The 15,008-nt window shown below is 51.7% G+C and overlaps 1 protein-coding gene across 2 annotated transcripts; it reads left to right on the top strand.

The window, feature by feature from the left end:
• The first annotated feature begins 565 nt into the window (after positions 1-565).
• EIF3D (eukaryotic translation initiation factor 3 subunit D) lies at positions 566-13,437 on the top strand. 2 transcript variants are annotated; one of them, XM_037513642.2, is made up of 15 exons: positions 566-700; positions 2,925-3,057; positions 3,354-3,399; positions 5,564-5,700; positions 6,259-6,344; positions 6,880-6,952; positions 7,802-7,914; positions 8,670-8,802; positions 9,253-9,400; positions 9,963-10,093; positions 10,696-10,781; positions 10,870-10,999; positions 12,286-12,428; positions 12,591-12,874; positions 13,285-13,437. In XM_037513642.2, exons 2-15 carry the CDS (start codon positions 2,935-2,937, stop codon positions 13,296-13,298), a joined length of 1,647 nt encoding a protein of 548 aa, XP_037369539.1. In that variant the 5' UTR covers positions 566-700; positions 2,925-2,934; the 3' UTR covers positions 13,299-13,437. The 2 variants fall into 2 exon arrangements, with proteins under 2 accessions (XP_037369539.1, XP_037369540.1); XM_037513643.2 differs by lacking the exon at positions 566-700 and adding an exon at positions 872-1,348.
• Positions 13,438-15,008: the final 1,571 nt, after the last annotated feature.

The raw sequence follows: 15,008 nt of genomic DNA on the forward strand, positions 1-15,008 counted from the left end.
CCACCGATGGAACACCCGGATCTGCATTTTGCAAACTAGCGCTGCAGAACAAAGCTTGGGAATGTGGGGTACGGCTAGAGCCCTGAAAGCCAGCCCCTAAGCTAGCAGTCTAAAGCACAGAGATCACTCTACCCCTTTGGAATTCAGTTTCCCAAGTTATAAAAGACGTGGGGACCACAACGCCGCCATGACGGTCGGGCCCGCCCCTTGCTCGGCGAATCCAATCACGTGATTGGTTAAGGGCGCCGCGGCGCATTGTGGGATACAGAGGGATCGACGCGCCCGTGAAGCATTGTGGGACACAGAGGGGCGGTCAGCTGCTCCCTGCCTCCAGCTTCTATTGCACTGCCGGCCGCCACGTCTCAATAACTCTGAACGCCCTCACCGGGCGTGGCCGGATGCCTCCGTGACGTAACTGGAGACCAGCCTCTGGCGTCTTGGCACCTCACAGGTTGAGGCGAACACCTCGTGAATATCAGTGACGATCTTCCGGGTGCGCCCTTGCTTTACGACTCGTGCGTCCTGCCGCCGAACCCGGAAGGAGCGGGGGGTGCAGTTTACGACAGTGCCGTACTGTTTGGCGCGCCGGCCGCTGCGCGCGCATCTTTCTTCTTTTCCCGGGTCTTCGCGTTGCAGCTGGCGGCCCGGTCTTCGGCCCGGAATATCTGTCGCCATCCGGGGCCGGCCAGAGCCTTTGCAGGTGAGCGGCGTGTTCTACAGGGTTCCCCGGACCTCCGGAGTCGCCTCATGCTGGGCACGACCTCCGAGGACCTTCCGGAAGAGACCGCTCCTACATCCCCTCCCGCCGCCGCTGGCCCTGCGCTGGGCGGGGCAGGAGTCCCCCTCCGGGGGCCCAGACCTGGCCCCGGCCTGGTGGGTGAAGGCCCCGATCCTCGACTCCGCTAGCAGCCACGAGCTGGGAAAGTCAGTCATGCCGTAAAGCCCGGGTCTTTTTTCAGTGACTGCCGGCTCCCCGAGGTCCTCGGGTTAGGTTATCGGGGAGTCCGAGCTGGGCGGTGGTCGACTTGCTCCGGGGAGTCCAGAGTTCAGAGACTCAGAAGAAAACCTTTCCTGTAAAACGGAAGGTTAGGCCGGAGTGGGTTCGATCTCGGGCCGTCCCCCCGGGGATTGTCAGCGTGTGGTCTGTAGTGGCCGCGATCACCTACACAGCACCGTGGCCGGCCAGCCACGGGGCCCCTCCTGACTGCCCACTCGGTGTCCCCCCTCTCGACCCTGCAGCCAGGACAGCTGTCACTCCGTTTTCATTGAGCGCTCCTTGCTGGCTCCGTTCCGGGCACTGGATGTTACAAGTGCTGAAGCCAGGGGACTCCCTTCGCTGCCTGGAGAGGTGCTGGCAAACCTGGGGCCTGGTTCCTTCTGGAGCTCTGACAGAAGAACTGGATGTTTTTAACTGCGTGTCTTGAAATGTCCATGCTGTGTTACTAGGGAAGGTGTGGGCCCAGGTCTTTTCAGGTTTCTGTCCAGCTGTAATAGGATAGAAAGAAAGCTGGACTTACGGCAGGCAACCCTGGAACCAAGTCTATTTTGAAGAGCTTGGCGGATCCACTGCGTGATTTGGCTGAGCTTTAAGGTGTCTAAAATGGGGGTGCGGAGGTGTTAGTGGTGTTGACTTAGCATGGTGCTTGTGTGCAGGACGGGCGGGGTAGTATTGAAGCTGAATTATTTGAAGACCACCTCCCCTTCCTCGGTGCCCTTTCTGCCGTGTAGCTGCACAGATCAGATCACCCTACTGTCACCTCTAGGGCGCTTGCGTCCCCCCGTGACAAGACAGTGACAAGTTTTACTAAAGTCAGTGTCTTATGCTCTCTGATTGCTCTCCAGCCTCGGGAAATATTTGTGTGATGAATTTTCCTCAACTCATTCAGCATTTTCAAAAGGTTGCAAAAGATGATAAATGCATAGTTTTTTTTTTTTTTTTAATAGGAACTGTCTGGTAAACATCTCCAGAGCCCCTGGGTTTTACTCCCTTGATGGGCGCGATAACACAGTATAAACTTGAGCCAAGCTGTCTGGGTTTTTCATCAACTAGCGTTGCGACTTTGGCAGTGTATGGAAGTTGGGGATAATGCTCCCCCAACCTCAGGATTGTCAGAGGGATTTAATGACTGATGGTAAGCACTAAACACAGCCTTGCTCATATTTATGAACACCCAAGTGTACGGCTGCTGTTGGGACCTGTGTTCCTGGTGACCTCAGTCTGGCAAGCCTTTTGCTTTCTTCTTTGTCCACTTGTTCTGCATAAGGATTTGCATCGACAAAAGAAAATTAGAAGAACTGAAATAAAAGCAGAGCTTCAGGATATATTTAAGGGCTCTTCCCTGCCACCCGGGATCTATGTGCTCAATGTATTTCTGCGAGTCTCAGTGGTAACTGGCATTTTACAATGAAAGCATTTCCATGTGTTTTATCTAGTAAGGCTTTCGCAACAATCCAGTGTTGTGGGAAAAAGTAGGATCCTGCTTATTTTACAGATGAAGGGACTAGGGCTTAGGGACGTTAAGAGGGTTCTTAACTTCCTTGCCTTGGAATTTGCCTGAGAGCCAGAAGGTGGCCATTACACTTGAAAAAAGTTACAGCATTTCATCAAATTGGTGAGACACAACTGAATTGAAGAAGCACTGTAATAAGAAAGAAACGCTGTCAATTAAGATAGGACACCTCTTGGTGTGTAAGGTGTAGCGTCTGCAAAGACCTTACTGAGAAAAAGTAAATGTGCTAAATCAGTTTTAAGTCCTCTGAATTGTAAATATTCACACACAAAAAAAATTAAAACATGAAGTGAGGAGCCCAACTTTGTTGCTTTTTGAATTTTATTACTTCTATCTTAGCTTCCCTCAGATGGAAGGTTTTTCTCTGCTTTGGTGTTTTCTTAGTGCAGCTACTTACTCGTTTGTATTTTCAAGGTGCTAGAAGATGGCCAAGTTCATGACTCCGGTGATCCAGGACAACCCCACAGGCTGGGGCCCCTGCGCAGTCCCTGAGCAGTTTCGGGATATGCCTTATCAGCCGTTCAGCAAAGGAGACCGGCTCGGAAAGGTACTTGCCTGCCAGCAGGAGTCGGAGTCTTTTAAGCAGTGGCTGCTCCTTTCTACAAGTTCGTTCCAATTTTACTCTCAAAAGTGTAACCCCTGCGTTTCTTAGAGGGACGCCAGCTGAGAAAGGTGATGACCTCTGGTTGCTGCCAGTAGTCAGTCGGGAGGGCTGGGCACACACACGGCACTGTGAGCCGGCCCCTCCAGTGCTCTCCCGCGCCCTCTCCTCTTTGGGGGTTTCTGGGTCAGCAGAACCTCGCCCAACTGACCTGTGCTCTGTCTTCCCCTGTTGCTTACTAGGTAGCGGACTGGACAGGTGCCACATACCAGGATAAGAGGTACACAAGTAAGTTTTCTGCCAGCTGCCTGGATCAGGGCCTTGGGGGGAGGGGAGTTACTTTTTTTAATAGTCTCCATCTGAAGGTATTTTAATATCTCCATCTGAAGGTATTCTGGTATGGGAAGAAGTGCTAGTGGTAATTCTTAGTTTCTAGGGGTCTGTTCTGACCTGTGGACAAAGACCACTTTTTTTTTATTTAGCCCTAAACTGTTGGTTAAAGTGGTTCGTATTATTATTTGGTGATTTTCCCCTAACTTGGAGGGAGCCAAGAACTCTTTTGTAAATCTGTTGAACACATTCTCATTGTGTTCATTGCTTGGCATTTGCTGGACCTGGACAGCAAATAATGGCCACAAGCGTGAAGCCCCTGCTTTTACGGCGCTGATGTAGTGAGTGGGCTCTGGCAGGTTGAGATAGTTGAAAGTGGTTACCTGCAGCACTAGATGAAGATTATCTCTGACTGGGGTCAGCAAGAAAGTATGTCATAGTCCATTAGCCACGTCTGCTGTGTGAAGGCCGTATTTGCCTCCTGTGAGAGTAAATCATAACTCACTATTTATTTTTGTTTGGTTGTTTTTTAAACTAACATTAATTTTTAACTGAGGTGATATTGAGGTGCCCCCATCAGGTATTGCCCCCGAGTGCGCCCACCACCACCTTACCCATATTTCACCACCATAGGCCTCTTTGTCCTTACCCCAGCCCTGCCTCCTCGGCGCCGCGGTTCTGTAGTCCACTGTCAGGGGTTAGTTTTCAGCTTGTCATCAGCTGACTGTTAAACTTAGGTACTTTATATTCCACATGTTTGTGACACCATCCACTATTTATCATCTCCTTCTGACTGATTTCACTTAGCATTATCCTTTCCAGCTCCATCCCTGTCACCACAAATGGCATGAATCCCCTTGGTGATGCTGTGTGATCCTTGTAATGCATTGTTGGATTTGGTTTGCTGGGACTTTAGTAAGGATTTTGCATCTGTGTTCATTAGGGAGATTGGTCTGTAATTTTCTTTCAATGTGTTGTCTTTGGTTTGGGAATTAGAGTAATGTTGAGCTCATAAAATGTATTTGGAAGTCTTCCTTTTCCAATTTTTTGCAAGAGTTTGAGCAAGGTATTATTATTTGGGGATTTTCCCCCAACTTGGAGGGAGCCATGAACTCTTTTGTAAACGTGTTGAACACATTCTCATTGTGTTCATTGCTTGGCATTTGCTGAACCTGGACAGCAAATAATGGGCACAGGCGTGAAGCCCCTGCTTTTACGATGCTGATGTAGTGAGTGGGCTCTGGCAGGTTGAGATAGTTCATCTTTGAAGGTTTAGTAGAATTCACTTGTGACGCCATCTCGTCCTGGAGTCTTGTTTTTTGGGAGACTTGTGATTACTGTTTCCATTGCCTTCCTTGTGATTGGCTTGTTTAGGGTTTCTCTCTCTTCTCTGTTCCGTCTCACCATTGTATCATTCCAACAGTTTGTCCAGCTCTTCCTGGCTATTGAACTTGTGAGCATATAGCGGTTCATAGAGTCTCTAGTTATTCCCTGAATTCTATTTATTTGAGATTTCTCCGTATTTTGTTGGTGAGCCTTCTAGAGGCTGGTCTATTTTATTTTTTCAAAGAACCGGCTTTTGGTTTTCTTGACCTTTATGCTATCTTTTTAAGTTCTGTTTCATTTATTTCTGCTTTGATTTTTCATATTTCTGTTCTACTGGCTTTTGGATTTGTTTGTTCTTTTTCTAATTCCTCAAGTTGATAGAAAAATTTGTTTATTTGAGCTCTTATTTCTTGACATGGGCCTGTGTTGCTGTGTATTTCCCTCTCAGTACTGCTTTGGCTGAGTCTCCTGAGCCTGGGGTGGTTGTGTGCTTGCATGACGCACGTCCTTTATGTGACAGAAGAAGGTAGAGAGTGAAATGGACTTATCTTGCATTCCTCAAACACTTACATTAACTTAGAAAAGTTCTTTAGACCCGAGTTTTTCAAACTTGAATGTGCATTTGAGTCTTGTGACAATGCTGATTCTGATTCAGGGTGTCTGCGGTAAATCTCTTGGCACATCTGAGGTGCTCCCAGCTAATGCTGAGGGTCCCAGACATAGCAAGGCTTTAGACAAGACAGTATTGACAAGGTCTGTCAGTAGTGTTGTCACACACTGTCCCCTTTGCCTCCAGATAAGTACTCCTCTCAGTTTGGTGGTGGCAGTCAGTACGCTTATTTCCACGAGGAGGATGAAACTAGCTTCCAGCTGGTGGACACAGCACGCACGCAGAAGACTGCCTACCAGCGGAATCGGATGCGATTTGCACAGGTAGGTCAAGAGCAGGCTGACTCTGCTCCTGAAATGCTGCCTGTGCACACCAAGGCAGAGCATGTCCTTCGAGGTCTTCTCATGACTCCTAGGTAGCTATTCAGTGACAGACTGTCCTAAAAGTAAACCCATACTAGGCCGAGGGATACATCTGACTAGTTTAGATTTCTTTCGACTTACAGCTGGAATATGTACAACTCTGCTAAGAGTGGATGTTTGTGCTGCATTAAAAGGTGACTTTATGCCCATTAATTCACTTAATTGCTGTGTGCAGACTTTATTAAGTAGATGGTCTAGTTGGGCTGCATTTTGTTACATAAAGAGGCAAACTCAGCAACTCTTAATAACTGTCAATAAAAAAATGTGTTGTGTGAATATAAATCTAAGTTAATTCCAAGTACCCACTGCACTAACCCCACCCCCCGACAGCTTATTGTGTACAATAAGATGTGCAACTTGGATTCTGCTTCCTAAACTTGAAAGACCTCCTGTCAAGCGCTGCCAATGGTAAGCCAGACCGTCCAGATTTTAACAAGGATGTTTTTTCCTAATCCCCAGAGGAACCTTCGCAGAGACAAAGATCGACGGAACATGTTGCAGTTCAACCTGCAGACCCTGCCTAAGAGCGCCAAGCAGAAAGAGAGGTGAGAGTCCCGTCTTGTGAATGAGATTCTTGTCCAAGTGAGTTGTCCAGGGCTGACCCTGGGCTGAAATCATCAGGCCAAAACCGGAGCCTGACTGTCCCACCATTGCAAAAACAAAAACTAAGCAGGTTTTAGCCCCGGCATTATTCCCCCAGAACCAGTTCTTGGTAGACAGCATAGGTGGGACATAGACGCCGAAAGGAAACAAAGGCAGATGGAAGGAACTTTGGGGCCCCATTCATATGGGTTCTGGGAGCCCCCTAAAGTTGTGTGCTACAGCAGCCTTGCCCAGACTGGGACCCCCGGGAGCTGTGTGCAAAGTAGAATGGACCTGGTCAGTATTGGAGGGCAGTATGCCCTGCTAGCATTTCTAGAGTGTACCCTTTTGATCAGTTCCTTTTTACCAAGCTCCCATTGTTCATACCCAGAGAAGTCAGTGGTGTTGAGGGTTAACTGAAGAGTAGGACAGCTGCTGCCTCTTGAAGAAAGCCCAATTTAAAGACCTACACTGAAAGCAGTTTTCCTCTCTTTCCAGAGAACGCATACGACTGCAGAAAAAATTCCAGAAACAATTTGGAGTGAGGCAGAAATGGGACCAAAAATCACAGGTAGTGTGTCCATCATACCAGAACCCTGTCTAGGGACTTGTTCAGTTGGTGGTTTGGTTATAAAAGATTTGCTGAGCTGTAATTCACATGCTATGGAACTCACCCAGGTAGAAGATACAGTTGGATGGTTTCAGTGCAGTTACGGGCTGTCCCACCATCACTACAGTCAGACCCAGCCATTTTCCTCACCTCCCAGCCCTAGGCTATCACTGACCATGTCTGTCTCTGGGTTTGCCTAGTCTGAATGTCCCATAAACGGAATCTTGAAACGTGCTCTTTGTGACCCTCCCTCAGTCACCTTAAGCTCTTCAGGGGTCATCTTCGTTGCGACCTGTTGGTACTTCGTCCCTTTGCATTGCCAAGTCCGATGTACGGATAGGCCACGTTTTTCACCTATTGGTGGAGACTTGTCATTTCTGCTTTCTTGGTATTGTGAATAATGCTATTGTGAACATTTCTGTACAAGTGCTTATATGGACAGTGTGAGGACAGAAGACACATGGAACAAGAGATCACAGTTGTAGAAGTTGCATTTTGCTGGATATGACACTTGCCAGGGCGTAGACCTAAAGACATAGATCTAATATTCAGAGAAACTTACTTCTTTGTAAGATAGAAAAGAGTTACTGTTCCTGTATCTGAGCTCTTGACTGCTTCAATCCTTTTTTAGACAGTGCTCTTTTAGATTGTAAGAGCCTGATAGTCAGGGGCTCACCTTATAAAACAGCCAGTTTCATAAGCCAGTGTTCTGGATACATTTGTGGACTGAAAGCCCTTCCTCCCCTTGACCTGCTTCTTGCTCACTTAGCACTGGTCTGAATGTTTCTCTCCCATGGTTTTCCACTGCAGAAACCCCGAGACTCTTCAGTTGAAGTTCGTAGTGACTGGGAGGTGAAAGAGGAAATGGATTTTCCTCAGTTAATGAAGATGCGCTACTTGGAAGTATCAGAGCCACAGGACATGTGAGTGGCCTTCTGAACTGCCTTCCACCTGCCCCTGCCATGTAGACCCGCTGGTGTGAATGCTTTCCTAAGCCCCGGTGTCTGAGGAGGAGTTGAGGCCACTTACAAGATGTTGCATAAGCCTATCAACTGTTTGTAAGAGAATCAGGCCCAAGGGAGAAAAGCAGAAAGTTTTTGACATTAAATATTGGATTTCTTTCAACTTCCTGGTATCATAAGCAATAGGGAACTAAGATTGTTATATAGCTCTTTTGGCAGAAAGAGAAAGGGAAGAAAGCAGAAAGAAATTTGCTGACAGTAAACTGCACATTTCTTTGAGCTTCCTGGAATCCTAAGCAAGAGAAATTAAGTGAGGTAGCTCTCTTGGCAGAAAGAGAAAGAGGGCAATTCTTCAGGAAAAGCTGAGTTTCTCCTAATAGTTCAAAGAGCTCTTTACTTGGGGAGGGGGAGGGTATAGATGGAAATAACTTCCCGGAGGCCAGAAGTGAGCCCAACAGAGTGCCTGGTAACTGCTCATACCCCTGTCCTAGACTTGGTCTCCCTGGCTTTAAAATGGGGAGGTTGAGCGGAATCTGCTGGGTTCTCACTGGGTCCACCCTGATGGAAGCACCCAGGTCCTTCTCTGCTGTTCCCCTCGGAGATGCTGTTTCTGTTCCTCTCGTGTTAGACTTCTGGGTAAGACTTGACTCCATGGCTTGAAAGGGTAAAGAGCTGCTTCCCTTTTCCTTTGCACGTCTTGCCTGCTCTCTCATCAGCGAGTGCTGCGGCGCCCTGGAGTACTACGACAAGGCCTTCGACCGCATCACCACGAGGAGCGAGAAGCCTCTGCGGAGCATCAAGCGCATCTTCCACACCGTCACCACCACAGATGACCCCGTCATCCGGAAGGTGGGTACCCCGCACACCACTCACCTTGCAAGCTGGGCACTCTGAAGGAACAGGATGTGTGGTGTATATGGCTCTTTCGGGCCTTACAGACTCCTTTAGATACAGTTCTTCAGAATTGGCTTTAAGATTAGAGGGAAATTAAGGCATTTTGCTCCCTACTCCATAAACAGTGTCAACCACACTTCCTGGCTTTGTCTCCTGGAGACTGTTTTCTGATCCGTAAAATGGGGCAGAGGACCTACCACGTGCCCTGTCAGGTGCTCTCCGGGAATGTCACATTGGGCTGCAGTCTGGGCATCTGGGTCAGGTCGTGACCCAGCTGACAGGCTGCAGCCTCGCTCAGACGACTGGCATGCAGGGTGGATGGGAAAGCTCCTCACAGGAGTCCGGTCCCCTCCGAGTAATGGGCAGTGAGACGCATCAGATTCACGTTTCTTATCCTCTTTGCAGCTGGCAAAAACTCAAGGGAACGTATTTGCCACCGATGCCATTCTGGCCACGCTGATGAGCTGCACGCGCTCGGTGTATTCCTGGGACATCGTTGTCCAGAGAGTCGGCTCCAAGCTCTTCTTTGACAAGAGAGACAACTCTGACTTCGGTGAGCGGTCTGAGGGAGGCCTTCTCTTTGTTACAAAGCTAACAAAACCAGGCATTCTCTTAAGGAATCCAAAAAGGGTGAAAGGCAGTAGCTTTCTCAGAGTGTGACTGGATTTTTTTTTTTTTTTATTTATTTATGCGTACAAGAGCTGGGGTGCAGGCCAGAGATGCAGGAGGGGTGATGGGATTCACCAGAGACAGTGGTGAACAGAACAGGCAGACTGACCGAAATACACTGCTGAGGGGAGCAGCGTGAGACAGGAGAGGTCTGCTGCGCCATGTGGATTGCTCCCTGGCCAACCGGGGATCGAACTTGTGCTGCGGTGGCTGCAGGTTGCTTCATAGTGCGGTGCTTAACCCCTTGCACCACCAGGGAGGCCCAAAGTGTGACTGGATTTAACGTCAGATGCTGCAGAACTAGCCAAGGCGCACCCAGCGTGTCCTGTGCTTGGGAGGCCCATGTTGGCGGATGGCAGTTCTTTAAGGGCCTGTGTTGTTTGGGTTACTGCACACATTGGTGTACTGTGCTCTATGGGTGGATGACCCTGCTTGTCTCTTGGCAGACCTCCTGACAGTCAGTGAGACGGCCAACGAGCCCCCTCAAGATGAAGGTAATTCTTTCAACTCCCCCCGCAACCTGGCCATGGAAGCCACCTACATCAACCACAACTTCTCCCAGCAGTGCTTGAGAATGGTGAGTGGGGGGCCCTGCACATGGGCATTCGCTTGAGCATCAGCTACAGGGCTGTGGGGCTAAGGAAGCCAGGAGGGCCCCGCAGCCCCCGTCAGGAGACCTAGGGCTTTAGGCCGACTCCCTGACTTTGACCCCAGACCCAGGAGTTCATAGCGATGCGGTGTGGGGGTATGTACTGGGAATACTTGTCTCACGTAGACATGTTGGGGAAATCCCTTCAATTTGACAGAAATCCTGTTTCTATGCTAGGGACATAGCCATGAACAAAACAAGGTCCCTGCCCTGAGGAAGCTTCATTCGAATGGCAGAGGAGAGCCATTAAACCCTTGGTCCATATTGAGGCCACTGGCGGTGTGAGCCATGGAGAGGGGAGCAGGCGGGCCCACTGGGGAAATGGGCTGGGTGGGCGCGGCCAGCTCCTGCAAGCAGGTCACCAGGTCTGCTGTGACTCTTGGGCGCCCGCACTGGGAGGGGGAGTGGTGTGCAGCCCCCATGAGTCTCCCCTCCGGGACCCGGCCATGACTGACTGAGGAGAGGTGCAGGTCTGGCTGACGAGCTTGGTCACAAGTTGGTGCTGACCGTGACCCCCGTCATTTGTGCAGGGGAAAGAAAGATACAACTTCCCCAACCCAAACCCGTTTGTGGAGGACGACATGGATAAGAACGAAATCGCTTCCGTTGCATACCGGTATGTCGCCCTCCGCCCGGGTGCGCAGGCCCGGCCCTGTGGGGAAAATCCAGGTTCTCCGGCGACCGCGGTTTCTCCTCCGTTGCAGTTACCGCAGGTGGAAGCTCGGAGACGACATCGACCTCATTGTCCGCTGTGAGCACGATGGTGTCATGACCGGAGCCAACGGGGAGGTGTCCTTCATCAACATCAAGACCCTCAACGAGTGGGACTCCAGGGTGAGGCGCCCCTCAGCGTGTCCTGCGGCCCTGGTGTCACGGGCGTCGCTTGTCGGGCTTCCGAGATCTTTTCTGGTCTCCTAGGTAGTTTTTCCTCGTTGAGAAAGATGATCTGTGCGAGTCAGAACAGCCTTCCATGCCGTGTCCCTTTCTTCCCCTTGAGCCGCTGGCACCTGGCGTAGCGCGCCGGCACCCGAGTTGGCAGCCCTCCTGCCAGACGCGTTCTTCCACCAGCTGCATGCGCTGCCCTCGCCCTTACTCTGTAGAGCTTCAAACTCTCTTTTGTGCCATAACCAGTCCACTAGACACGTAGAGCCTTGACTCGCCCTTTGGTAGAGGCTTAAAGCACCCTTTGGCTCGTGGTTTGTTGGGTCAAAACCCCCTTTGTCCTAACACAGCAGCATCATGGGAGTGACGCTTGCTCGTCGTCACAGCCTCACCCCCACTCGAGGGTCGGAGATGCCGCAAGGGTGATGAACTGGGGTCATCTTAGAGCGCCTCCTGCCTCAAACTTCAACCTTGAATTTTGAAAAAGGACCCGCAGATCTACTCTTAACTCGCCTTCCATTGTTTTCCTGCTAAAAGTGACCTTGCCCTTCTAATGTCCTGCTCTGTGGACATTGAGCTTGTGGCCCACGGGTCCTCCCACTCTCTCAACTGGCCTCAACACCTCGACTCCTCCTTTGCCCTTCTGTTTGCTGTCAGGTGTGGGGTCTTCTCCCTCCCTTCTGGATTCTACGCCCTGGTTTAGGGCCCTATTCTGTATGCTCTCTATTTTGCATTTGTCCCCTAACAGAACCCCCTAACTTCCTCCTCCCCCCTCCCCCATTCAGCTTATCTCTGCCAATATCCAAAACCCAGCACCTCACACAGCACAGGTGTGTGGAAAGGCTCTTAAGATTTCGCAGCAGGCTCACAGGTGCTACAAGGGAGTTTAAAGCTTTGAGGGAAATGGACAGGTCAGAACACACAGGTGCTTGGGGCCTGGCTACAGACTCTTGCTTCCTCGCCCTCAGGGGCCCCCACCCGCAGCTCCTGCCCATGTTCTCACAAGGTTACCTGTTGCACCTCCTCTGAGAAACCCTACCTTAGCCGCGACGCGTGGGGAGCCTCTGCCATCCACCAGAGGTGGCTGCATTTTAACTCGCCGCGTGTCCCTGTCAGATGAGCTCTTCTGAGGGGAGGAATTGGTTTGCTGCCCAGTCCAGCCTGCTGGGGGGTTGCTTCTCCACAGAGAAGCGGGCACTCGGAGCTGGCTCACTCCCTAACCAGGCCTTCTCCGGCAGCACTGTAACGGCGTTGACTGGCGTCAGAAGCTGGATTCTCAGCGAGGGGCCGTGATTGCCACCGAGCTGAAGAACAACAGCTACAAGCTGGCCCGGTGGACCTGCTGCGCCCTGCTGGCGGGATCCGAGTACCTCAAGCTCGGGTGAGGGTCCTGCTGGAGCTGCCATCTGAGCGGAGGGGGCTGCCGGGGTGGGGCAGGGCTGGCCTTTCCCCCGCCCCTCGGGAGGCGCTTCAGAGCCGGGCGTCACTAGTTCACTGGCACCTGACTCCCACCTAAAACCCCCTCAAACCCGCCCCCCACTAGTTACGTGTCACGGTACCACGTGAAAGACTCCTCGCGCCACGTCATCCTGGGCACCCAGCAGTTCAAGCCCAACGAGTTTGCCAGCCAGATCAACCTGAGCGTGGAGAACGCCTGGGGCATCCTGCGCTGCGTCATCGACATCTGCATGAAGCTGGAGGAGGGCAAGTACCTCATCCTCAAGGACCCCAACAAGCAGGTCATCCGTGTCTACAGCCTGCCCGACGGCACCTTCAGCTCCGATGAGGACGACGAGGAGGAGGAGGAAGAGGAGGAGGAGGAGGAAGGTCTGTCCCGGCCTCTCTGGGTCTGCAGTGAGCTGCGGGCGCTGGGTTCACAGGGGGATTCCGAGACTCAACGGTGGCCCCAGGAACTGCTTCCCCGGGCTCTAGACCGTATGAAGGCGCTGGGGGGGGGGGGGGGGGGGAATGGCCCAGAGGCGAGGGTGAGGGAGAGGCATCTAGAGAAAGGCAGCGCGAGTCCCAGGTGTTAACCAGTTGTCCAAAGGAGCCGCGATCCGCTCCCACATAGCTATAGGGGCCTACCCTGCGTCTCCTGCATAGCCAGCTGGTGACTGAAGGAAATGCCTGTCACAGATTGAGGCGCTGAAAATCCTAAAGAGGCTACCAGAGGTTCAGGCAGGAAGGTGGGCACTGCGCCACATGAAATGACTCCTTTCTCTAACGTTGTCTTTCAGAGGAAGAAACGTAAGCAGGCGGGGACAGGAGCTGGAGTGGATAGCACCACGCCTGGAGGGGCCTGGTGCCTGGCGGAATGCTCGTCCAACTTGCTTCCTGAACAGATGGAATAAAAAATAAGTCTATTTAGTCTCTTTACTTCCTTGGGTGCTTGCGTTAATTCCTGCTCCAGAGCCCGAGGGAGGGGAACTACAGCTCTTCCTCTGGAGTTCAGAGTCTGGGTCTCATCACTGTGCACACACATTCGAGTCACATCCCTGTACGTGTGAGTGTGCCCTAGCTTTTGTTTCGGAGCCCCTTGAAATTCTCCTTACGTGGAGAGTGTTGTCGATGGCGAGGTCCCTTGTGGACACCCTTATCCGTCCATTTCCATGCACAGTTGTGTCTGAGCGGTGCGCACAGCCAGCTGTCCTGAGAGAGCAGCCCTGATAAGCTGAGGTGAGGCGCGGTTGCTGAAGGGACTGGGCGGGAGCAGCCTGGCTGCCCTGGAGATGGCTCTGAAGAGTCTGATGGCCATTCTGCTAGGTAGAGCTTGTACTGCTTTGTAAATTGTTTAATACTTTTCTTGGGCTGGTGACAGGATCTCAAGCTAGCACCCCCAAAGCAGTATGTCATAAACAAGCCGCCTGCAAGAGGACAGTGTTCTGTTCTTGCCACTAGATTTCTTTAGCAGGAATTCCAAGTCCTGTGAGCCCTGGAGCGTGTGGCGCCTGAAATCAGTGGCCTGGCCTGCCCTCTGTGGGGTCAACAGGCTCAGCTTGAGGAACGGTCAAGTGACCATTTTAACCAAGGCCTCAGAAAGCAGGCATAGGTGTGGTGCGTTTTGTCATTACAAGGGAGACAGCAGAAAATAATAGGGTTCAAGTGAGGGGTGCTAAACGGCAGATATTGAAGGGCTGTGATGAGTGCAGCCAGGTTTCTAGGTTGCCTCACCAAGCTGCCTGGCAGCCCTGCGGTGCCACCCAGTGGAATTAGGTGGAAGTTACTCCCAAGTTCATTTTCTAAAAACATTGTACATGAGCTCCCACATGCTTTTTTCATGCTTCATTCTTTGCCCTATCCCTACCTCTGATCTGGTGGCACAGTTGATTCCTCAACAGTCCTGCACTCAGGCTTTCCACAACACCTGGCTGCACATCCCCACCTTCCCAGTGAGACCCACAGCTGTGGCAGGTACTCAGAGGTTTGCTGGCACCTGCTCTCCACAACCCTAGGAAGGAGACCTCCAGGTTTCATTTCCGGTTAGGTAATTTGCCTCACCTGTCCCGTTACCACAGTTACCGAGGCCGGAGAAAGCACAGGGCACCATCGTGAATGAGACAATTTCTGCTCTCACGGCTTTTCTCTGACACTCATGAAGCAATGAAAACTAGAGTCCCGAACGGGTGCTTTGGTCTGAGAGCAAGGGGAAGGCTGTGCTAGACGTCCCGGCCGGCGACGGGCTGCGCTCCCCCTGCAGAGGTGGGAGATTTCCACTCCAGGCGCTGCCTCCCCCTGACCCTCTGCCACATCTCACGGGACTGCCCCATGCCCCGGGACCGCCTCATGAGGGTGTATATTCCACCGTGTGACTCTCGGGCAGGGGCCTCACTCCTGGGCAAGAGCGAGTGGAGTCGCCATGCACAGAAGGCCGGTCCAGGGTCGTGCCCTCGCCGGCTCCGTCAGCCACACCAAGGCTGCGCTTGGCGGATCTGGTCCAGCGTCTCCACAGGCCCCTCGCGGG

The sequence above is a fragment of the Talpa occidentalis genome, unplaced genomic scaffold, assembly GCF_014898055.3.
Source record: "Talpa occidentalis isolate TD23 unplaced genomic scaffold, MPIMG_talOcc4v2.1 talOcc4.16, whole genome shotgun sequence".
NCBI classification, from domain to species: Eukaryota; Metazoa; Chordata; class Mammalia; order Eulipotyphla; family Talpidae; genus Talpa; species Talpa occidentalis.